At 41.0% G+C, this 25,795-nt stretch overlaps 1 protein-coding gene across 1 annotated transcript in view; it reads left to right on the top strand.

The window, feature by feature from the left end:
* Positions 1-25,795, top strand: part of csmd2 (CUB and Sushi multiple domains 2) — a 204,277-nt gene that overhangs the window by 50,325 nt on the left and 128,157 nt on the right. Inside the window, exons 4-5 of the mRNA XM_031853674.1 lie at positions 5,260-5,454; positions 9,296-9,503. Coding sequence (XP_031709534.1) covers positions 5,260-5,454; positions 9,296-9,503 — 403 coding nt within the window. The remainder of the gene's footprint in view (positions 1-5,259; positions 5,455-9,295; positions 9,504-25,795) is intronic.

Genomic DNA, 25,795 nt, shown 5'->3' with positions numbered 1-25,795 from the left:
TAATTCACCGATCTGCAGGTGGCTATAATGGGCCAAGAAGTGCAGCAATGTGACAACAAAGGCGGAAAAGAAGAACACTGCTTGCTAACAATCAATGCAGGTTTCAGCATTGTAAGAAAAATCAAAAAAAAAAAATTGTCATCAGAACAGAAGACCTTTAATTGAAACAAGTATCATATCTTTTGAGAGAAGGATTTTTTTCTTAAAATGCACATAACACACCCACACACACTCGCACATGTGCACTCTCAACTATATGATGCTATCTATTTCTTGGATCAAAAGGAGAGTTGATTTTTGCATTCCTCAGCCTCTCTAAGCAGAAGTGATGGGAGTTCCCAGCTTCTGTTCAGCCCATGTGTAAGGAACAGGAGGCATTGATTGAACTGCTGCTTGACAAAGCAGAAACTGCTTATTGAGCTAATGCACCTGTGTGTAGGGATCGATCTCGCAATGTGACTTACAAATGCACAGCAGGAAGACGTGAGAAAAGGAACATGTCCAGATGGGAAAGAGTGATGTCGGAACATAAATACCTACTGAGAGTTGAAGGCAAACATTCAATCTGTAGTGAAACTGGGTTGGATTTCTTAATTAAACTCCCGCCAAAATGTGAGTCGCTGTATGGTCATGTCGTCTTTCGTGTGTCCTGCTTTCTTATGTTGCGGACTAAGTTAGAGTCGGATGCTGCCGAGTGTAGCATCTACCTATTGATGACTGCTTTTTCTCCCAAAGCTGCATATTCTGCAGCTGTTCACTCCACTCCAGACAGTGATGGTGGATAAACTGTAATACAATAGGATTGTCTCTCCAACTGTCATCTACACGTTTTCCTCTGTAGCTCACAGACTTTCTCTCTCCTTTTGTTCTTGCCCTTTCCGTAACCTCAGTATATTAATTCTGATTAACTTCAACTACAGTATTATAACTTAAAAGACACAAAAAGACATGAATAATAATAAATATGTTCTTGAACGTCGAAGAGAAATACAATTTTCCATTCTTCTACTATCTTATCGTCCACCATTTGCAGTAATTGTATTTATCGATCTATTTAAGATGGCAAGACTTCCTTATACAAAACCGTTTGATACAAAGTGCTAAGAAATGAACAATCTCTTTATTTTGCAGCATAAGCTTTTTTCAACAAATGGATTTTACAATATTCAAGGGTATACTACTACTATTCCCTTTTCCTGAGGAGAGGGTGACACATTGAGGAACAAGGCTTGAAGACGCCCAGGAAGCATCACTCTTATTGGGGTCAAATGTCATCCTACAGGAGATGCTCTTCATATCTTCTCCTTCCCCACTGTCCCTTGTCCTATTCACCTCGAATGAGAGGGTATGAAGAGAGATTGGAAGGAATAAAGGAATGTAAGCAGATGATGCAAGTGATGGATGGCATGGCTCCTTGATCTCAGTGTGTATGCGTGTGCACATGTGGTTTGTTCACACTTCATACGCTTTTACTGTTAGCCAGTGTGCGCAGTAGAGAGTAATGCTTTGATGGACGAGGAACATCCTGTGCCGTTTCAGCAGTGGAAGTGCTTAAAGCATTCGGGCCCCCAGGGATGGGCCATGTCACAGTCTCCCATCCTCGTGACTTATGGACCTGCCATGACAAACACCAAAGGGATGATGTTGCGGGTTCTGGTGTGGGGGGAATTGAGATATAACAGTCCACGTGATGACAGAAGCCAGACCCCCTGGAAGAAAACCCACCTTTCTGTTCTAAAAACAGAACGTTTTCCCATGAAGGCTGTAAAGCTTGCAGAATCATTTGTGAAATAATTCTGATGTATGAAAGCGTGTGCAGGGGAGGAAATTAATGTAGAGTAATGTGAAGTCATCTTGCAAATATTAAAAATTGTTTTCTCATTATTTCTCCCAAGCTCCGTGGTTTTTTTGTCTCTCTTCCTCTCCATCTCACTTTTCATTCTCTTTCTCTGTTTAAGATTTAGCCTGCAGGAAGAAATACATTTTGATAAATAAGTTTAAAGAGCACAGTTCAACATTTTCTTTTATTATTTTTCATTTTCATGCACACGTGCCTTGGATTCCTGATGTTGGCTATAAAGATACTTAGCTCTCAGCAGGTTATCCTGCTTTATTGTACGTAAAGAGAGACATTACCTTTTCATGAATTGTATTTTTGACTGCATCAAAATTCTACCACTTTCAAGTCAGTTTTGGGGGGAAATAATTGTGTCGGAAGAAAGCTGGGAAAGAAAAAAATCAACCCTACATTTTCGGGTCTTTTGTGCTCGAGCGTCGCTGCATCGATGCACTTTATCAAATACTGTCAATGTTTTTTTACTGTTGATGTTTATTGGTAAATTCACATTGTGGGAATAAAGAGAGTATTTGCTGCTTCAGTGATCCAGGCATAGCCCTTTTCTGGGGATTGCCCCAATAATGGCGCTTTTAGACTTAATTTACTGCCCAAACTAATAACCTGAAGTGTGATGAGAAAATCACACACACACAAACGCTCACATACAGCACATGTACGTATGTCAAAACATACACATTTAAAGTCTGACAGTGCCGTCCCTTCAATCAGTTCTAATGCAATGAGGCTTTCTCTCTTACACACACGTTTCCCCCGTCATTCTCCCAGCCTTGCATACACTTCCTCTTTTTCACACATCCATTGTCTTTATCAGTTTGTTTTTTTTGTTTCTCCACAAAATTAGGCTGTTCTCAAAGCAACACATTTTGACTTATCATAGCAGGAAAAGCACAGGTGTCACTAATATCATTAATGATGGCACCGGTCCATTTAGGCGTGCCAGTAATCCATGCCGGTATGCCAGCATGTACAATATGAGGGCGCCGGCACTGGCACAAGTCAAAACGTCTGCTGTGACAAAGTTATCTATTCCTGGACCTCACTCCAACCTTCTGTCTGAACTGACCCGCCTCTTTTTCAATCTCTTAAATCAAACTTTTGTGACACAAGAGCTACGTTGATCCAGCCTTTCATGTTCATAACCGCAGGGATGAAGCCGTTACTTGCATTGCACCAGGGGCCCCTATGGCCATGCAGCATCACCGACGCCTGAGTCCCGATAGCTAAGACTGTATGCTAATCAGACAGAGGCCTTGCGTATATGCTAATGTGGTATAGTGATGGAGGGGAGGCTGTAATAAGGTGGCCTTGGCTGGTCAAAATAAAGGCTATGGCACAGTGGAGCCTGAAAGTGACAAGTCAGTCTGCCATCAGTGTATAGCATTACGCCAGAGGGAGAGTACCCAAGTAGTAACCAGGTACTGCAAAAGATATAAAGCATTGAGTCATTAAGGGCGGAATCCTTGATGTTTGAAAAGGTGTTCTACCTTTAATAGATGATGGAAAACGCCTGCTTTGAAGTCACTGATGTATCGAGAAGTCCAACATGCAGCTGCCCTAAGTGAGTCACTGCTGACTTTACCCTTTCAGAGCATCTTTAGAAAAAGTAGGTAAATGCGTGACAAGAAGGATTTGGCCGGTATGTTTCGCCATTGGCCAACAATGCTGAAACAGTATTTGTGAAATAAAGTCACTTTGTCTGTTTACCTCCAAAATCCATCTACACCCACACATTTGAATACGTTCATTTACATTCAATATTTTTAAATAACTTATGGAATACAAATACTGTATGAGACAACTTTTTTCCAGACGTTTAATGTGTAAATCAATTTGTATTCTCTCAGTCAATCATGACTTTTTCCTAATATTGAGACTGACATTGTGTATGAGTGAGACAACAGTACATTGCCTTTGTTTTGAACATATCTGCCATCTGCAAACCCCTCAACACGCCATCTATGAATATCTACTTCCAAATATTAAAAACCAAACAATCAGAATTCATATCTAGGCTGTGAGATAGCATCACTAAAGCCTTGCGCTGTCTCATAACATGCAGCTTCACAGCTAACGTAACCTTTGTGAGGTGTACACACACACACACATACACACACCCGAAATCAAGCACTTAGAGGTCATGTTTGTTGTCCGATGGTGGGCTGGACACAAACTCTTTGCATTCTATTTATTTACCAGCCAGTTAATTCCACAGCTCATGCCCTGTGGAATGCACTGTTGGATACAAATATTGATCCAACCTTGCTAGACCTTGCTGTAAGGAAGTCTTAACTTACTGTGCTAGAAAGGGAAAAAGAGAAAGAAACAAAACTTTTTTTTAAATTTTATTTCAAACTTGAAATTAACACAGCATGTTGTGTGAAAAGATACAAAAATGACTATTGCGAAGACAACGCCAAGCATCCTAATATGTCATTTAGTTTTGTGCTGAGTTTTGCTTACATTAAAAAAAAAATAAAAATTTTCTAAACTCAACATAGAGCTTTAAATCCTGTTAAGATTAAAGTTGGACCAAACACAGTGCAGCCAAAACAAACTAATAGCCTTTAAACTATTGTAATATTTAGTATAGAAAAAGCAAGTGTGGATTGAGTGTGACGTTGAGGTGCCAGTAAGCTGTGTTGCTGTGTAAGAGCCATTCTGTCCTCTCCGGAGTTCAGTCCGGTCCCTGTGGAGAGACTGAGTTTCATCCAAAGTCCAGCAAATGCTCTGGCCACCTCCCTCACTGTGTGGGAGTGTGTGACTGGGGCTGTAAACTGAATGACAGAGTTGTGTTAGTGTGTGTGAGTAATAGATTTTTGGTTATGGCAGGTTTATTTATACTCCAAGCTTGGGCGTTCTACTGTATGTCACCAAGGAGAACAGAAGCTACAACCGCACACTTTTAACTGCAAGACTGCAAGACTGGAGCAAGAGGAGGTGCAGGAGCAAGAGATTGGACTTTATTTGAACTTGATTTGCATAGTAACACACAATTAGACGAGGTTCTCTCAATACTGGGCCCTCTCGCTTATTTGCATGATACAGGAACATGATTGAACAAGCCGAGATGGTCAACATGGCATCCATGAGCGACTAAGTGAATTATATAGCTATTTGAAGCACTTCAGGGAGAAATTAATTTAGTCTTCAGTTGTTATAAAGTGTGTTAAATAATAGTGTTGTGTTACATATCTTGGTAACTTTCCATAACTTCGTCTGATTTGTGGCACTGATTGTCGCCACCAGATTCTTTCTGTACTTTTCCCTTGATTTTCTGGCTCTTGTACTAACATGACGCAGTGCCACAGACTGCCTCATAAACTATCTATTCTCTCCCCTCTCTCTCTCTCGCTCTCTCTCTCTCTCTCTCTCTCTCTCTCTCTCTCTCTCTCTCTCTCCAGCTCTGCCCAGCTACACTTGTGGTAATCCTGGACAGCTGCTCAATGGCCACCAGCAGGGGTCCACGTTCAACATTGGGGACAAAATCCGCTACAGCTGCAGCCCGGGCTATGTGCTGGAGGGTCACACCACCCTGTCCTGCCTTGCCACTTCAGCGGGTACTGCTGCATGGGATTTCCCCCTTCCCTACTGCAGAGGTATGTAGAAGGGTCAGTGGGAAACTGTCAATCACAACAGGTCCCCCAGGCTAAATCTGGAATACCTTTTGTCCACAAAGTAAATGTTTTAATCACATCTAATTTAAACTCATAAATATGCCACAGATAATCAAATTGATTTTGATTAATATTTGAATAATTACTAAAGTTATTACAAATATAAAACATAGGGAGGTTATTTTGGCATCAACTGTAAAGCTGGATTAAAGGGTAATACCAACTAACAACGGAATGGCTGGTCCATATGTCCTAATGAACATGCACGAAGATATTCCTTCCATCATTTAAAAATTAAACATTAAACATGAGATTTTATCGATTAACTCTCTGAAAAGGTTGATTGCTCCACATTTCAAAAACAAACAGTGTTTTTATTCACTAATTGGTGAAACCTTTCCTCCAGCCCACACACACACTTGCATGCATTTGCACATGCCTTCACATGACCTGATAACATTTCTTTGCTGTTACACTGATATCTCATTTACCATGACAGGACCTCATGCGTTAGCTCCCAGTCTGGTGCTTATGCCAGTTGTCCTCTCCTCAAAGTTAGCAAGCACCCCTGCGGCAGCGACACCTGCCAGTGTGTGTTGTCTGACCTAGCATGACACTGCTCTAGTAAATGGCTCACTCTAGGCAAATGTGATGCTATTGTACACCATTTTTCAGAATTATTTTCTTTGCAATTCATATGCAACCACATGTCATACACGTGACAGTTTGCATTTTCCGTGTATGTCCATTTGCTGTGTCCATGTGGCCAATGGTTTATGTCGGTGTGCATGCTGAGCAGAGCGCTGAGACACAGTGCCATCTGCAACCAGGCTGGGAGTCAGGAAGCCCACATAGGAGCCCACATGGCTGGGCACAACACGCCAGCACAGTCCCCACCTACCCAATCACATACAGACACATGCACATGCCTGTACTTCACACCCAAATGTGAAATTGTTATGTGCACATTTTGCAATCTGTTTTTTTTTTGCAATTTTATATAAAATTGTGAAGAACTCATCTCCCCTCCCTCTCTTTTTCTCCATAATTCACTGACAATTTGCTGTGCAGATCTAAACTAAGCTCTTTTATGGACGTGTGTATCTAAAGGATGTGATTATGCTACCTTTTCAGCAGAAATTAAATGGCAACAAGTTTTAGAAACAAGCAATTTTCCCAGTGATTAATTATGGTGTCCCAGTGCCACACAAAATTATACGTTTACACCCGAGTGCTCTTTCATAATGCATGAGTGTATAATTAATGTCACCTTAATTATAGACCCTGCCCACATGTGTAAAAGCACATATGTGACGCTGTACTTTGGGAGCAGGGGAGAACACTTTAGCGCGGTCGCCATTCTGAACTAAGGAGAGGGCAAACGTGCCAGTGCTGTCGAGCCATACAATGGTAGCCAGACATTGATGGCACAGATAATGTTTTACGTGTCTTATAGTCAGCAATTTGGTCGCTTAGCTATAATCTTAAAAACTACATCACTTGTCATGAGGATACTTAGAAGTGATTAAACATCACTCTTTTATTCAGCTCCTGACACTCTCTCTTAACCCCGAAGCATATCTTTCTAAATGTCACTGCCTATTACTACAGTATCACACACGCTTATTTATCTTTGGTTTGTGCACAAGCTTTATTCTACCTAGTACAAAGGCACTCTGAATTTGAGTGGTATTGTGTCACATTTAGTTGTTCCATTTACAATCTCAGATATAGTTTTAAAGCCATAGCTGTGTGAATCTTTGGTGCGTATAAACATGCCTTTTTGATGGCATGAATGCTTTTATAGCTTGCATGCATTGCTTATGCTTCCACATCCATATATGCTTCCACTTTTACACAACAGCCTGAAAATATGTACTGTTGGGAAACATCATGACATCTACAATTTACTGATTTGATAAGTTTGCACACCTCACATATTGCACTTTTTTTGGGGGGGTTTCATGCGGTCCATGGTAGAGCCATTTAAGTTTCCATCGTCACAGAGCACTTGCATCGGCAAGCGGCAGCCAAAGAATGGAGCAACAGAGAGAGTCAAGGTGAAGGGGAGTGTCAGAGACATCCCTTCAAGTGTGAAGAAACCATCTTGTGTGGAATATCAATGCACTTCCTCATCCTTTCGTCTGTCTACCTTCTACTTCCTGTCACTCCCACTGCAACAATCACCTGTCACCCCTCTCGCCATCTCTCTGTCCTCGTCGTCCACCCTCCCTCTGCACTTTTTTGTCTCGCCCATCCTCGCTTGTCACCTGTCATCCTCTTCATCCCCTTCTTCTTGCCCTTCTGCCGTGGTTTCCCTCCTATTCAAGTTCACACCTCACAAGTTTCCGCTCGCCCGTACACTCGCCTGCCCTCCCTTAGGGGGGTTGCCGTGGTGACAGGTAGGATGGATGATAGACAGGGCCTGGCGCTTCTGAGCTCCTCCCCCCCCCCCCCCTTTGAAACACCTCACACACAGCTAGATGGCCGCCCACAAATGAATCCCACGCCACCCCGGTACTGAGGCGCACCAATAGACATTTCGGGTCATTGAAAACTCATTTTGACGTGTCTCCTTTTTCCCCCGGTACATACTGAAGTGACGTATGCACACAATATTTTAAAGTATTCAAATATTTCCACAGGAATTGCAACGCAGATAGCACATGATACTCTTTTGTTTAAAGCTGTAATGAACATATCAAAAGCTTGGAAGGGGAGATGTCCTGGCAACGTATTAAATGAATGCTTTGTTATTTAATGATCTCCTTAAAGCAGTTTTGAGGATGGAAGAGTTGTGTTGATTTATATAAATCTGAATTAATACAACTTTAATCACTCCCCCCCCTAATTGCATTAGGTTGCATCACACACTCTACCCTGCTCTGTGCTGATGGTAAACACTCTAGGGTGTTTTGAAATCCTGTGACTGGTGTCTCTCTGGCCTATGGCAAAAATTGCAGACAAAGGAACAATATGCTGTAAGTCATTGCACATTTTCATGCTCCTGAATTTGAAAATCTGCACTTTGGCTAGTGGCTAAAAGATAATTTGCGGCCTTAAAAAAATGTAAAAATAATACATATTTATAAAGCACAAAAGGATCCTGGTAAAAGTCCACCCACTTAAATTAGCCTATGTGACATAGTTTGAAAGACTTCTCTTGCTGAATCATTACATCTGCCTCATCAGTCATCAGCATATCTGCCATCTCGATATGTTGGAGCAGCAAAGTGGTTTATTAGCGTGATAATAATTGAGCTTTATCTCTATCTGTCCAATTAAATTATTAATTTTGACATTGTATACATGTGTGTAATGCCTGCATTGTCCATAATACAGACAATGTATTTCTGTTTGGAAATTCTGGAAAATGATATAATGTTGTTTGTTATGATATAATGTACCATCGGACGGTCTCTTTCAGTGGAGGAAGTTTTAGCTCTTGTGTTACAAAGTGAGCTTGTTGCTTCAAGAGAGTGTTGCATCGTGGGTCAGTGTTTGAGTATGCTCTGTCATAAAAATTGAGTGTTCATTTAATCCGTGGCCTTTTATAGTTGGGCCACTATGGTACTGATTAGGTATGAGCTTACAATAGCCAGTTAGAATTTGATATGACTGCTTATGGGTCAAACCTGACTTTTAGCTGAAGTGAAGCTGCAGGTTGTGTTTATTAGCCTTTTACTACCTTGCCACTCATACTGGTTCTGTTTGTCTGTACGTCTTCAGTTATCCCTGCAACACAAGTCTGTCATTATTTGTGTTTACATTTCCCTCCTTTACATAGCTTTTCAGCCCTTTCTCTCTCCTGTGCTCCCTGCAGCAGATGATGGCTGTGGCGGGACACTGAGGGGCCAGAGTGGGGTGATCACCACCCCCAATTACCCAACCGAGTACAACAACAATGCCGACTGCACCTGGACTGTGCTGGCCGAGCCAGGAGACACCATTGCCCTGGTATTCTCTGACTTTCAGCTGGAGGACGACTATGACCTGCTCGAGGTCAGCGGCACTGATGGCTCTTCACAGTGGTGAGTAGTCAGTCCCTAGCAATTTGTCTGGAGAGCGAGCTGAGCTTTGGACAGGAAGGGAAGGGGAGTCCACTGGTACACAACCTGCCGACAGGCATTTTTGCAGATTAAGGAAATGGAATTTGACTAGGTTCATTAGATCTTAGCCAGCTTAAAGTGACTGTATCTAGATACATAGCTGTCTGAAATGTCTCTGGGGGATAGCAGAAGAGCAGGCATTGATTCAAACACCAAGGTAAAACATCATCAAGTACTACTGTTACTATCATTGAAATGAACATAATATATAGAAGGATGAAGTATTTGTTTATTATCTAGTTTTCAGCATTTTACCCTTCGTGGCGTGTCATGTGGTCTGTGGTTTTCAACTGTAATTTGAACACTCAATCTTGGTCACACACCCTCACTCCTTCTCTCAATAACTCAGTCTCACACAAACACACATGCTCAGCTCTAATGATGAAGAGGTAGGATATCCTGGTGTCAGTGTGGGTCTCTCACCATCTGTGGCAGCTCCTCCTCTCTCTGACAACTCTCTCAGCTCAGGAAGTAATTAGTGAGCTTGATTACCACCGCCAGACGTATAGTGTTGTTTCACCCCCCCCCCCTCCCACACACACACACACACCTACACACACACACACACAGTTGAGCCCATATGGGCACAAATGGACATGTGCACACTTCCAGCCAGACTTTTGTATATTTGTGCTGGCACTCTATAAGAACTTGTGTAAACAGATGTACTCATTCACACTCTCTCTGCCACTTTGTCCCTCACTCACTCACAAGGCTAATGTTAGCTTGACAAATATACAGTTGTTGCATACAGGTGAATGGATGCAGTTGTTACAAACCAGAAAAAAGCCACTGCACTTTCTTTGTCTTATAAAAATGCAGGTTTAGTTTCAGTAACTTGTAGGAGACAGGCGGTGTGGATAAACAAGCAAAGAAAGAGACTTTGAAGTTACAGCCACAGGCAGTTGGCAGGAAGGGACGAGGGGTAGCCTCGGCTGAGCTATTAAACAGTTGAAACACACAGAGAAAGACAGAGGGATAAAGGACTGTTGATAGAGGAAAAGGGTTCCGAAAGAATATATGACAAGTCATCTTGGAGTGAGATGGCCCCTGGAAACTTGTGTCAGTTTCACTCATTTACTCAGTAGTTAAGGAAAAACACTTCCCGGGAGGAACTTGATTGACTCTGAGTGGTCTTAAAACGGAGAATTGTGCCTTGTAGCCTGATATTGAAGTCTCTTTGAAATTTCTGCTTGGTCAACCGAGAGTTGATTGCTTCCCAGACTCCCACAGTCTGCACCCCGACTTTGCTTGTTTTGCACATTTTACGAATTCATTAGCTTCTTGTCCCGAACTTTGATTTGTTCTCTGTTGTCGTATCGGGCATCCAAATCTCTACTGATTCTGTCATCTGTGTGCCGATTGTTGCCGGGGGCACCTATAGTGGGGCACCTGCAGCATGGCTGCACTGTCTTAAAGAGCAAGGGAAAACAGTGGAAAGAAAGTGAAGAGGGAGAAGGAATATTGGCAAGCGATGCAGAGTGCAAGTCACAGTTGATCGTGCACATTGCAAGGAAAAGGCAGCATGTGGGACAGAGGACATGGTGCAGACATGCTGACTTGCCTCTATTGTTTCATTGTTTTTTCAAAACACGCTGGGTTTTACGCACAAAGTACTGACTTCAAAACTGTTGGTGGTTTTCTTACAAATCATAAATAACTGAACAGTCTATTTTCAAGACTTTAACTTCATCTCTGAAGTTTCTTAATGGTTGTGTATCTATCATTTTAAAGTTAGCAGGGAGGAGTAAGGACAGACAAAGGGGGTGACAGGGTCAGGAAGTGAGAATCAGCGGACACCGGAGGCAAGAAGTGTGGGGAAGGGCTGGACCTTTGGAGGGGAGGATGGACTTGGGAGTGATAGATGGGTGGAGGGCGAACAACCTCCCAGCTGGTGGCCAATTAGAGAGGTCAGGAGGAGTGCTATGATGGTGCTGACCCAAAACACACATCTTCTCAGTTAATGGCTCAGTGAGCCCTCTACTCAGTGGCGCTAGAGGAAGCTCTCTCTCTCTCTCCCTCTCTCTTCTCTCTCTCACCATATAATTGGACTGGTCTGTGATTTAATCACACTGGTTTTTACAGGACTAATTTGTCTTTATGTTTAAAGTTTGGTTTCTTTATTTCAGGTCTACTATTAACTGTGAATTAGAGTTTACAATCCAGGCCAGGATCAAAGTATTATCTCATTAGGATGATGGTACAAATAAATAAGCATAAACTTTCTGTCAGAAAGACATATAACTTAAACCTGGATTCTTGTTTTTTTTCTCATATCAAACCCTTTATTTGTTGCTTTCAGGGGTAATGTCTCGTATCTGAAGTTAGAAAGCACAAACTGGTATATCCTTGTGGCCTGATCAAATGGCAGGAATGTAGGTGTCCGTGTGCTCTTATTTCACAGCCGTAGAGTCTATATAGTGTTGGAATCCTACTGGCTGCTTGAATCAAACTGTGGGGAGCTCTATGAGCAGTATTGATTGATACCTGACGGACAGGTTGAGTGGTCCAATAGGGGAAGAGAGGCCAGGGATCAGGGTCAAAACCATGAATCCCTGATCAATCCACAACAGCTCAAACAAAAGCAGGTCAAGTTACCATGCTCCCAGCTCTCTTGTTGTCTGGATGTGTGTATTTTGAGAGGAAGAGAATGACCCAGGATAAACAACATCAATCACCATCCAAAACGTCACCCCGTGCATATGTGAATCTGATCCTGTTCCCTTACATTCTTGTTTACCATACCATCCACTGCTTTGATTGGCGGCCCTGCAGAGTTAGCATTCTGAAGAGGCAGCCGGAGAAGGCAGCCTTGAAGACTGACTCCAGGAGTTGAGATGTGCATGTGGATTGAATGTGGCAGTGGGAAGGGCTGGTAAAAACAGGCAACTGAATACAACTGAATACGGCCTCTACTCTGCATCACCCCTGACAGGACTTCTTTGTTGTTGCTCGCCCAGGGGAACACATTACTCTGCCATTACACTGTTTGCATCCACATTGATTTTCTTCCTCATCACCATCCACTTTGTGGCAATGTAAATAACGCCTGACGCTCGCCAATTGCCAGATGCTCATTCGCCCGCTTGCTACTAAGTGGAGCTCACATCTATTTGACTTTTAATTGTCTTTGGCGCTCAATTGTTTTGCAAAGGGCCATAATACATTTTGATCCACCAGTAGTGCTCCCTTGAGATGTTGAAAGCAACTCTTGCAACACCTTGGATACTATAAATAGAGTATAACTTGCCTGAAACTGAAGTTGAAACCACTCAGAATATTGCCATTACTCCCCTAGGCTCTAAAAAAAAAAGAGCCATTCTGTTGAAAAAATTGCCGCATCACAGTTCAATGATTGCACCATTTTACAGAAAGTGTTCCCAAACACAACTTATGTCTTCGTTTTCCGTTCTAGTAACTTTTGCAAACTCCATTTCCCTTGAGGGGTATCTTTTTTTTCTTCATCCAAGCCTTTGCTGACAACACAAAGCATCCTGCGTAAATGCAACTCTTTTTTTTTTCCTGTTAGGAGATCTGAGAGCCCAACGCGTTTTTGATACCTCTAGGTTGCCTCCCATCCTTTGTCCTCTCTGTTTTAACCTTATACCTTACAGACTTGAGACACTGACATTTAGCAAGCATATGGATTATGCCTGCAGTGCTGATATGTGTCAGCTTGTCCCCAGCCCGTGGAGGGAGCATGTCTGTTTGTGAGTGAGTTAGAAAGAGATAAAGAGCTGTTGCAGGAGAGTAGAGAACACTGGATATACTGTATATTGATTGGCTGTTAGGTTGACTCACCTGAGAGCGAGTGCAGCTTCTTCGGAACAGCTTTTTAAGCCCAGGGGCTGTTTTCTCCAGTTTCCGATGGGAGTTATAGCAATATGAGCATGTTTCATTTTTTGTGAAGATGAATGCCTCAACTTTTGTTTTTGTGTTTTCAAAGAGAGTGATACATTTTTCATGTTGGGGCTCCTGAGAATTAAGTTTAGGTTTACTGCAGCACATATTATTTTTATTATTTACCTTAGATGATCCACTGCTAGATCGTGGTGCAATGGTGTATATGTATGCATAAAACCATGAAAGTGTGTATATTTGTATGTGAATGTGTGTACATGCCAACTGCTATTTGCCATGTGGGGAACACGTTTCATACTCTCTCCTACTGGGACTCAACGGCAGTCCATCAGGTCAAGCAGATGTACGCCGCTTTTAAGAATTTCCTTAAATAAAAATGTCACAGTGAGAGTGAGTATGGACGTGATTGATTGTGAAACATATCCTCTGACCATTGTTTGCATGGCAGCGCAAGAAGATGTGGCGGCCCACCTGTGATCCCGGACGTCCCCTGCTTGAAAGCGTAATTTATTGAACGTTTGGGCACTATGGCAGTTATGTTCTGCAAGGGAGTGCAGAGTATTGGCAGCATATGCAGGGGCACTTTGAATAGATGTGTTTTTAAATGGATGCTGTGTGCTGGTTGAGTGGGCATATATTGTCTGTGTGACATTTCCCCCCCCCCCCATTTCTTATGCTGTGGCCTGTTTCTCACAACACGGACTGGTGGAGTAAAGGAAGAGTTTTTCTCTTGGAGCTTTACCGGTAATTCATCACAGCATCACTAGTCTGGTCACGTATAGGAGGGTCTGAGTCTGGCTTTTCTCTCCCTCTCGCTGTGTCTCTTTATCTTTCTCAGTCAGTCTCTCTCTCTCCTGTTATGTGGGCCCATAAAGCATCTGAGTGGATAGTTTGATCTGATTGTCTAATGAAAGTCTATAGTCTTTCATCATACATCCTATAGTCATTTACAGTAAGTGGTGCTCTCTTCATAAAACCCACATATAAATCATCCAAAACAATAGTAAACTACAGATAATAAACAGCGTTCTTTGCTTTTCAGTAAAGTTTTCCAGATTCCAGAGTTTGAGATGCAGCCCAATGTACTTGTGAAGTGCATGCCAGAAGATTGGCTTTTGATTTGGGCATTCGCAAACACCGGTTACTGTTGATTCATGTATTCCCCTAACTTTGCATGCCTGTTGCAATGGGAATTATATGCATATACTGTATATGAAAGCCCGCAACCGTACTCCCTAAACTTTACAATGGAGAAAGTTCATGAGGAGATACACATTGGTTGAGATGGAAATGTTTCACCGCTGATGTGACGGATGGTAATGAAGCCCTGACGCACGTCAACGATCATCACATCAGAGACAACAAAAAAGAGCCCCCAGATCGCGTTGTGAGGGGCTTATATATGCCAGCTGCATCCATCACATCCTCTTATCTTGCTGGATCCCTGTCTGGTTTTTGTGACCTACAAGTTTATTTCTATGTCTACCTCTACAGACTCTCGAGACTCATCTACCGCTTTACCTCTCCCAATTCTCCACCCTGCAGATGACTCAGACCTGCAGCCAAGCTTGCTAAGCTTCTTAGAGATTAATTTTGCAGACTGCATCATTTTGTTTTTTTTGTTAGTCTTTTACTATTGGATTTTGACATAGTGTAAATATAGGACGTAACAGGTGTTTGTTTTTTTCATGTTGTCCAATCGTGGTCCCTCAAGATCGCAGATAGGCGATCCGATCGCCAGGGGGCTGTGGCATGGCTCAGCATCTCACGGAGCTTTGAATTAATCAAACCTTTAAAGAGCAACTGCACACCCTTCACTGCTGTAAACTATATGATAGGACTGTGCTTTGATGAAACGCATCAGTGCTGGTGTTAAAATGTTCTGCAGAAAAAATCTGCAATATATGGTTGAAAATACCTGAAAACAGCATCTACGGTTTTAAATCTAATTCGAGCAAATGATGGAAGAGATGATTTATTCAGTGATATCAGTAAACAAGACTAATACACAAAATGAAACATCAAGACACTAATAGCACCAGTAATCAGTTTGCAACTCCTCATCCCAGTCCTTTGTGGTAGTTGTCAAACTGGACCCACGGCCCTGTCTTCTCTTTACTACTCAAAGTAAAAAAAGATATTCAAGAAAACTGCCTGTTTGTCATGGGATGGCCATACAGACGTTAATATTAAATATACTACAGGTGGATCTGGTGCGTTCAACAGCTGAATGATAAGGGAACGATGGTCTGAAGCTTACACATTCATCATAAACATCCTTTTTACTCTTCATCACGGCTAATGTTATCAACATGATACGGTTCATTTTTTCACAGATTAATTAGAGCATTTTACAGTGGAGGGAAAGAAAAGACTTCAGGACCTGGCCACATCCTGCTGCCGATGTCAAAGGCAGTATTTTTACAACATAAAAATACATACTCATAATAGTCAACTGGTATTTTTCATCAGATAATATTTTATGTGAAAAAGGTTTGTCTAAAATGATATATATGACAATTATATTTTACTGGACTCACTGAAATGTTTAATATAGTCTGATGACTAGAAATGTACATTTGACACAGCAGTTCGACTTAACAATAAGCATTTTAATCTAAAGAGTAAAACTAGATATAGTATATAGTAGATGCCAAACACAAGACACTGGTCCACACTGTTTGTATTTTGGAATAAATACTGTGTTAGCCTGAGGGAAGAATCAATGTCAGGATTCTTCTGAATAGTATATCTTCTGGAAATGACTCATGACTTGCTTGTTTGTAAAAGCAGGTTAATAGCTTTCAAAAAACATTTCAAAAAGGTCACCTCTGCTGTCTTCTTGAACGCCGTTTGCCCCATTTTCACTCTTTTTGTTCTGCAGTGTCAGCTTTATACATCTAAAACCATAGTTTGGCTTATCGGCCTGTGCTTGACCAAAAGATCAATAGCTGTCTCTGCCAGTCTCCCCGCTGCAGCCCCTTTTGTCTGAGTCAGGATTTATTAACAGCAGCACTTGGTTGAGGACTCAATCTGTAACTCGCCATCGATCAAAACTGCAGCTATGATGAACTTAGCGCCACACGCCAAGAAATGCTCCAGCGGAACATTATCTCCAACACCTGGTGCCTTGTTGCAGATTGGCTCACCCCAGCACTCCACACTTTATTACTCCCTCTGTCAAATTGCTCAGGCTAAGAGCTTCGGAGGGGAGGGGATTAGGGGTAGCAGAAAGCAAGGTTAGTGGAAATCGGCCAAAGCATACCCATGTACTCTAGCACACTTCCAAGCTGGCTTGTGGGTTTTCAGTTAGGCTATATTATAAAAATGACACCACATCAGACGAGTAAGGGAATGCGTTATATTCTTCATTATTACATGGTATTGTCATTGATCATCCACGTTGTGTTTAGCAGATGCCGCAATTTACTGGGCAATATTTAGTCAAACCTATAAACCAGCTCCCACGAGGCAAGCAGCCTGGATAGCAATGTGTTTGTGTAAGCATGTCTAGCCATGTGTTACCTCACCCCCATCTCAGTGAGACCAGAGAACACGCAGAGGTTAGACGTAATGGCCCAGATCACTGTGCCCTGACTGGGTGTCTCTTTAGTTGTGTTTACTAAGCACTGCACCGTTGGGATCCAATCTGTCGCTTTTTTACAGTCCCACAGATGCACTAATGGCTTATGATTTGTACACAGAGGCATATTTGAAGTAATGCACATTGGCGCCCTGGGCCTGCAAATGGATTGGAGGCATTCTTTTTTTTTTGGGATGCCTTTAGATGCAGAACTGAATGTTCATACCTCAGTAGTACTGTAATACGTTAACTCATTTGAAAATACACTTTTGAAAGCTTATCTTATCCAAACACTTAATTCTGCTCTTCAGGACATTACAGCAAGGGGCCTCTTTACTTAACAGCGCCGTATGTCTGCATATGCATACTTTTTGATTAATTATACCAACTCTGATGTTGTAAGTAAGGATCAGCGTAGTCCAAACTACAATCACTCTCTTGTTCCCTGTGTCTTTCATCTTCTGTCGCTTTTGTGAAAACAATAGTTATACACTTGTGTTTGTTCAGCAGCTTCCACTGATGATTCATCCTACAGAACCGCTTTGATCCCTTAATTCACTCCCTTGGTCAAGGGCCACTAATCTAAAGAAGGATGGCATGCTTCAATGGCTTTTTGTTATGGTGTGATCAAAAGATGGAGGCTGTATGGAAATTAGATTTTGAGTGCCTTGCTTGGTCAACATCACTGTTTTCTGCCAGGTTGTTATACCTTTAACCTTGGCCACCCTCAATCTTTGAGAGTGTGATTGGTGTGACACACTAAGTTTCACAGGACTGTGAGGGATGTCACACCAGTCAATTAATCAATCACAGTAATTAACCAAGCAAGAGGACGAGGAGGAGGGAGGGCTGTGAAGAGAGGCTTAGAAGGAAAGCAACATATGAAATCAATGGGCCAAATGCAGAGTGCACTCAGTGGTCTGTTGTAGAGGACACTGAGTACGGCAATTAAATTGTAAAAGCAGGTCAGTGAGGACGAGTTCACACATCCCTTTTAATGCCAACGTATTGCATTGCATCTGACTGTGTAATGGCGCACACACATGAACTTAACAAGGTTCTTCTGCACTGCAAAAACAAATTATTTTAAGGTAGTCCAGTATTCAGTCTTAAAATCTAAATTTAAGTTGTAGAATAAAACCCTTCAATTGACCAGAGGGTTAAATTCTGTATTTGTTTAGGTAGTGTTAGCTAGGAGTGACATTCTAGCATGCCAAGGGCCTTCCTTATAATCTGCTTATTAATCTTGATAGTTTTATTTATACTCAATGTCTTATTGTTTAGGACAAATTTCCAAACCAGACAACAATGGAAAAGAAAAAAAAAGAAGATATTTCCATAATACAGACATCATGACATAGCAAAATCAGTGATTCATTTTATGTTCACATGCACGATTGAAATGATCTCAATACAATACTTATTTTTATTAAACAGAATACATAGCAAATTCTAAACAAAGTGACTTCAAAGGTGGATCTTTGTTTGCTGCAGTAACAGCAGAACATTTTGTTCCTGAGCATCCCGAGTGGACTGAGATGTCACTGTCTGATAGAGCTCACTGCTCAACCACAACACATCCCTGTTCTCCGTCTCTAACCTCCCTTTTTTTCATAAAACAACTTGCAAACATAGGAGCAAAAGGGCACAAACACACCAACACCAAATACGTAAAGCTTGCTGTGAAAAACCAGCCCACTTGACAAGTAATTCAATGTGACAGCATCAGCCATGGGGGTGTTAGATAATTCCCCTTCTTTCCAGTGCAAATCAGCTTGCTTTTGTTGAATCAAGCGCCATTGTGTCGTTGATACTATAGTGGAGTGATCTGCTCTTTGTAGACAATGGCACTTGTTTATACTGTACTAAATCCCTAAAACAAGTAAAACTGCATCGGGAAGTAGAATCCACAAAATAATGACTAACAAATGAATGAATAACCTAAAGATTGATGTTTTTTGCGGTGGCATACAGCCAACAATACTGTCAGGTTTCTTTAGTCTTAATGGCTGACTCATTCCAGACCATCTACGTTTGAACCAACGGGCATACTGACTAAGTCATTCTCATCTTTGATGACACATTACTCACGCACTGGGGGTCTTCCTCTACCCTTTGAAAGTCATGTTTATTCATAAAATATTCCTGTATTTTAGGGTTGGGAAACTCACATTTGTGGCTTGTAATGTAAGAAGAAAAGAGGGATCAAGAGAGAAGGAGGGAACCTGCTAGGACGTGGCTCACTGGTTGAGAGTGTAATATATCTTAATCTTATTTGGGACAGTTTGCTCATGTGTGTATGTGAGTTCGGACACTCAGTATGCATTCATTTATCACCTGGTGCGACTGTGAATGCGTTTGTGTGTGTACAGTGTGGCAGTGAAATACCTCTCGTCTTCCCATTCATCAGACAGAAGCTGTCTTTTTTTTTTGTATGAGGTGACACTAGGCCAACCTGAATATATTTACAGAGGAACCTTTATGAACTCTGGTGAGCGTGCTTTGACCGGCAATTACAGGCCGCACAGCAGCGTGCCTCCATAAAAACTCCTCTCAACTACATCAATAAACGTGGGGCAACAAAGGATGACAGGCAATGTCGGCCTTCATCGTAAAAAGCTCTGTAGACTCTGTAGTATTATCATACTAACACAAGTTAATACATTATGACTGTATTTCTGGCAGGCAAGTTTTTATACTTCCTATCATATTTTGTGATATATATATATATATATATATATATATATAACTCATATTTCACTTTGATTCTTAACATTATTCCATTTTTTCATGAAAAAATGGCACAAACCATAAAATGTAATAACGTATTAAATTGTAGGTAAAAAAAAGTTAGTCCATTATTTATTATAGGAAGGCTATTAAATCGATTTTTTATTGCATTTTTATTACGTTATTAGCAGCTCTTATATTATGACGATTTTTTTGTGGCTTAGAAGTTGAGTCATATTTGTCTTTTTGAATACTTATACTCATTGCAGACAAGTCTGTTGCTTCATCAGAGGTTCAGTCAAAGCTAAAACGATACAGTGGTTATTTGATACATTAGACCACCTCTGTAAGTGGGATTTTGCTTGGTAGAAATTTTTGGAGAGTGCCAGGGAGGTGTTGGCATTATATTGATCCCACAGCACTGCAATCTTTCTTAATCTCGCTTTCCCCACGGAGAGAATGAGACACAAGCAAAGACAGAGAGACCAGCAAAAACAAGTTTTATCTTGACAGAGCTCTAACATATACGTCCCTGATGGCAGGACTTTGTATTTGCAACAAATTTACTTTTAACACATCATTGGTTTCTTGTAATTATTCTAAAATGCTAAGGTTAATCTGCAGTTGGTCTAATGGAGTTGCAAGGTGTTGACATTCAAATGTTGAAATGAGTGTTGGGGCACACCAACACACACAAAATGCAGTTAATTTCCATGTACCTTGTAGCACAGGTTATCAGTCTCATCCTCTACCAACATGTGGACCTCGTTATATCTTTGTCGACACTGAGGCTGCCGGCTTGCCACTCTTCGTGCATTTTTAATTAGATAGTTCGATTAGAGAACATTGAGAAGAAGGATGGGCAAGGGGAAAAAAATAATTAAAAAAGGGATTTGTCTGGTCTGTGGCTCATGCAGACAGATTTAGCTTGCGCTGCCTGGCTCTATCACTTGCAGATCAGTGTTGCTAATATCACAGTGTTATTAGCTCCGCTATCCTCCCCAACTGTGTGATAACGGAGGATTACGGGGGTGCTGTGGCCGGTGAACCAAGAAAAAACAGTGTGATTTTATCTTAGCATGGCTAATTAGTGCGCTCTTTGCATGGATGATTGAGATCAGCGAGGAAGCTGATCCTTTGACACAAGGCCAGTTTTGGAGACTATATAGTAGCGTGATACAACAATACATGTACTGTACAAACATGCAGCGTTGTCTTTTGCTGTTTTGTAAATATGCCTCAATATATACGAAAACAGGTATTACATTAGATTGTTTGGTTAGTATGGTAGGGGAAGCAGAGTGGTCATATTTGCAGCCCTGGGTCCAAACTGTGCCTGTAGTGAGGTTTCCCCTCTCCCTTGTCCACACTGTTCTGTCATGCCACATCATTTTGCTGTGCTGAATACTGCATAATGGGGTACTCTGTTGGATCTAACGGTTTGTATGTGTGCTGGTTGGTAGCGTATTATGTGTTTGGAGTCAGATGTTGGACCTGTTGGGTTCTCAACACATTACTCTTCTCCCCCACCCCATGTAGGTGTGAATATCAAGGGGCATATTGATGAAAATGGAAACGACCAGACCTATTCGCTGTCATATTTCACTTTGATTCTGTGCTGCTGTTCTCAAATTAAATGTTGCCCTTTCTTATCTTATCTTTAGTATGGCATCTACAGCGTTCTATCTGGATTAGCTGCAAGAGATGCACAGTGTATTGCATGTGGGACAAGGATATCTCTTTGAAATATTATTGGATGATCTTTGTGGTTAAAAAACGTGCTGTTGTGAAATTACTGGGTCAGCATTAAGTATTGTTTCCTGTATATGGTTATGAATTATCTTTGCAGTGTAAATTAAAATGAAATCTGAACTTAAACGTGCCTTCGCCGATCAAGCAGAATGTTTCTATTTTATTTTATTTGAAGAATATATTTCTGGATAACCTTTAACTCAGAGAGATGCCTTCCGTCTTTTATGCCCTTTCTTGTTTGAGTTGCTGTTGCTTACACACTTGATCCTCTTAGTAGAGCTTTAACTTTGAAGGGTTTTTAATGTTTTGTGTCAGAGGTGAAAAAAGGCGGTTTTAGCCCTTTAATGTGCTATAAATAGTAGCATCAGAGCAAGGCAGATGAACAGTGTTGCTCAGGGATTATTCTGCCTCTTCTTCTCTTGGTGTGGATGCCATGGGGAGGGGATGGGAGGGTTGGCTATAGGCTAAACTAAAGCTTATACATTTAGTTCCTTTGTAGCTTCCTTTTTCATACAGTGTGCTGACACTATTTATTTGCACTTCCTTCCTTCAGTTCTCTTATTTCCCAGTTCATTACAGCAGATAGCATCCTCATGGTGGTTTTTCATCTTGTCTCCGTCCTTCATAACAATGTTCCCCTGACAGCAGACTCTTCCTCCAGGATTATTAATTGGACTACTGTAAGCCCTTCTCTTCTATCCACCCCCTCATTAATACTTCTAAAAACGGTATGGATTGTGGCTTACACTTTACATACTGCCATACAGCTCTCTCTGGTTTATTTATTGGCTACTGCCTTCTTTGCCATTTAAAATACACAATATACAGATCAATACATTTGTAACTTTATTTTTAAATTTATTATTTATCTAAAAGTGAAATTGAAATGTTTAAAACAAATGATTTCTCTCAGTCTATTCATTCGGTCTTTCTTTTGTCCCCGTGCCATGTTCTTGGTTCCAACCCTTGGCCTGGTTAGGGCTCAGGAAGCCCCACAGCAGATTAGTTCAGGCTTTAGCTGTGGTCCTGACATCAAAGGTGCAAGGATAGAAGAGGGGAACAGCAGAGGAGCAGGGACACAGGACAGCACAACACTGGCACCAATATGGAAGGGGTGAAATGAGGACATGGAACAAGGCTGAGTAAGAGATGTGCAGGATGATGGACCACAGACCTCTGTCAGTTGAACTGATATACAGTTAAGCAGGAACAAGGGGACTGGTTAGAGAGGAAGTGAATTAATATCGCACAGGGTATTCAGACCAGACAATGGTGAATAGTATTTGTCGAGCTACATGTCTTTTCTTGCTTTACCCTGTCTACTATGGCTGCCAGATCAAATTGATTTTCCTCCTTTTATTCCTCGGCAACTGAGAATTGGACAATGGGTTTCGTTAACTTTTGTTTCACTATCTTACCCTAGCCGAGTCCCCCAATGAGCCCTAACCATTGTGTACTGCGAGCAGATTCAAAGCAGAGGCATATTAATTATTAACATTTCAAAAAAAATATGACTTGGTCTTGTAGAGTATACAGCGGAATATAAACACTACATGTTCATTACTCCCCAGAGCCAAGCAATTGATGTTGCTTGTCAGAAGTAAACTAGCTGAGTAGATGAAACATTAATCATCACATGGGAAAATCTGATCATTATAGACAAACAATATATGCCTTGACTGTTAAATGTTATTTAAATACTCAAGAAATGAAAGTATAAAAGGTACACAGACATGATTACATGATTACATTACTTCCTGTGGGTAATGTTCATACCTGAAATCAGCATAGCGATCAAATGAGTTAATGAACAAGGACCAATTAACTGTTGCATTTTAGATGTAGACTGACAATAAGTGTTTGTTTTTAAAGCGTTGAGAACATTCAGATGTTTGCTTGATCTCAAACAGATTGGTGTAATACATACAGAACACTGTGAATACTACTCTATATCCTGTGTGTTTTCTGGTTATCACATTGAACATGCAGCTATCGCAGAGGTTAGCCTGATCAAAAAAGAAGACAATACTCTTTTTTTATTTTTTTTCCCCCAAAACCTTGATCTCTTTAAGTTGTCACTGGATGTGAGTAGTGGTTGATAGTCACTCATAGCATTCACCCTTCCCTGAGGCAGCCCTTCATGAGCCAACCAGGCGTGTGCTCTCTAATTATCAAACACACACTGCTGCTCAGGGAGCTCCATGGCAGATCCCAAGACAGAGGAAGTGTGAACATTAAGTCACACACACAAATGCATGCACCCCTGCTCACACCCACACACACACAAGAAATATATGTTTGGTTGGAAGATATTTGGGTGCTCATGGGCAGGGCATTAAAGTCACAGCATTTATTTAACTGTATCTAATTGAGTCCATAGGGATTGTTTGTTGTTATTGAGCTTTATTTACCAGCAAAGAAAGGGTGGAGGAAGAAACACAGAACTTAACTTGTACATTCATGCATTTTATATAAAGGGGTTTCATTTCTAGAACAGTGCGTAGGACCCACACTAAACATTTGCATATGTACAAATGAAGAAATGTACGTAAATGTAAATGCACAAACAAAAGCCCTGCTGTTAAAATAACAGCACCTGTCAGTGGTGGTTAATTATGAGCATTGGGTAATACTTGTTGAATGTCATATAATTTAGAGGTGTAACATCAGTCATTGTTTAGACAGTGTAAAGACTCATGTTTTGCTGAGTGATTTTTTTTTTTCTTCCTTTGATTAGCTTTGCTCAAACAAACAGGCTGGTATTGACATATTGTTGGCCTATACACATTGTTTACAGATTCTTGTTTGGCATCCTCACGGTATTAACCAAAAATGTAAAAAAGGAAACTTATGAGCTTAATCGTAATAATATAGTGGAATGACTAGCAAGTAATTCCATTTCCTGTGGCTGTTTTTCTACTCATATAAGTGCTTTTATTTTGTAGCGCTTATATCTGACTTTTTTGTCATTTTGAGACCATAATTCATCTTTTCAACTTCTGAAGTCCGTTTTATTTATGTTGCACCGTCACCCTCAAGTGACGTTTCCCTGACCAGTTTGTCTATTGGACTACAATAACTGCTTTGTATCCCAAGGAAGAGTTGTGGGAATTGCACTTACCAAAGGGAAATTGTTAACACTGTTTTTTGTTGAATATCCCCTGGTGACTTTGACATTTTTCACTACAGGATAGCAGAGTCAGGCAAGCCTCTACCATGGCCCTCTTATTCAGGATAGCAACATACAGCACTTCAGCCTGTGTGACTGTCTTACTGCAGGCTCTCTGTCTGTCAGGGAAAGACTGATGCTGATTGACAGCTTACACAAGGTCTATGTCACAGCTACTGTAATCACATTCACCATAGAAAGGCTGAAGCACACTCAGTCTTTGATGCCCTGATGGCCTAGAGGTATCAACTACATGAAAGATATATATTTTTTCAATAATGTAGTCTTGATATGGGGGAACTCAAGTATGCTGCATCATGGGTTTTTGGTGCAGTGTTTTCATCGCTGCTTCTATAATTTTACAATACAATCTTTTTTTCTTCTTACAAATAAGGTTTTCTGATTTTTAAATGACCCATGGATATCATTTTTTTCGCCACCCTTTGGCAGACCTTGATGTCCAGCAGACACAATATAATACCATGTCTTTGCATCATCACTGATCAATGCTTCATTTCTAGAGCCATGTTGCAATGCCTCCACACAGAACCTTCTTCTGGTTGTAAAAATGTACTCTCTTTTAAGTCAGGAGATAAAAGAGTATGAAGGAAGAATAGCAATACTTGTTCTTGACCTGATTTTGCTCTTTGCAATCCTTTTTGCTGTCAATGGTAACATGCCAATAGACAAATGCAGGCTGTGTAGAAATATGGTGATTAATTTGCCACATAAGTTATAAATGCTAGATATTTGATATATAGTTCAGCAAGTTTCTTCTGTATAAGTGGATAGATAGCATATATAAAATAGATATTATGCATATATATATTTTTTTTTTATTTTCTGAATTATACACTGAATACTGATTTAGTTCCAGTCAAAGCCACTCCATCGACACATCCACCCACACAACCCATTTGATTCATTTTGAGTGCTTCCTGCTTTGGGCGACAATATTAATGAGAGAGAAATTAGCGTCCGCCGCCACTGTGCTGCCATTAGGCTACTCCTGTCCCAATTAACTGATGATACTGCTGTCATTTTCATTAATGTGAATTTTGAAGTTGAAATACCAATTATTGTGCACTTGGAACTATTTAGATGGGGGGGAAATAAAGT

Source organism: Anarrhichthys ocellatus, unplaced genomic scaffold (genome assembly GCF_004355925.1).
Source record: "Anarrhichthys ocellatus isolate YVR2014 unplaced genomic scaffold, GSC_Weel_1.0 scaffold14, whole genome shotgun sequence".
NCBI classification, from domain to species: domain Eukaryota; kingdom Metazoa; phylum Chordata; class Actinopteri; order Perciformes; family Anarhichadidae; genus Anarrhichthys; species Anarrhichthys ocellatus.
Note: the sequence above shows the minus strand (reverse complement) of the source record. Positions and strands in the feature narration are given on the sequence as shown.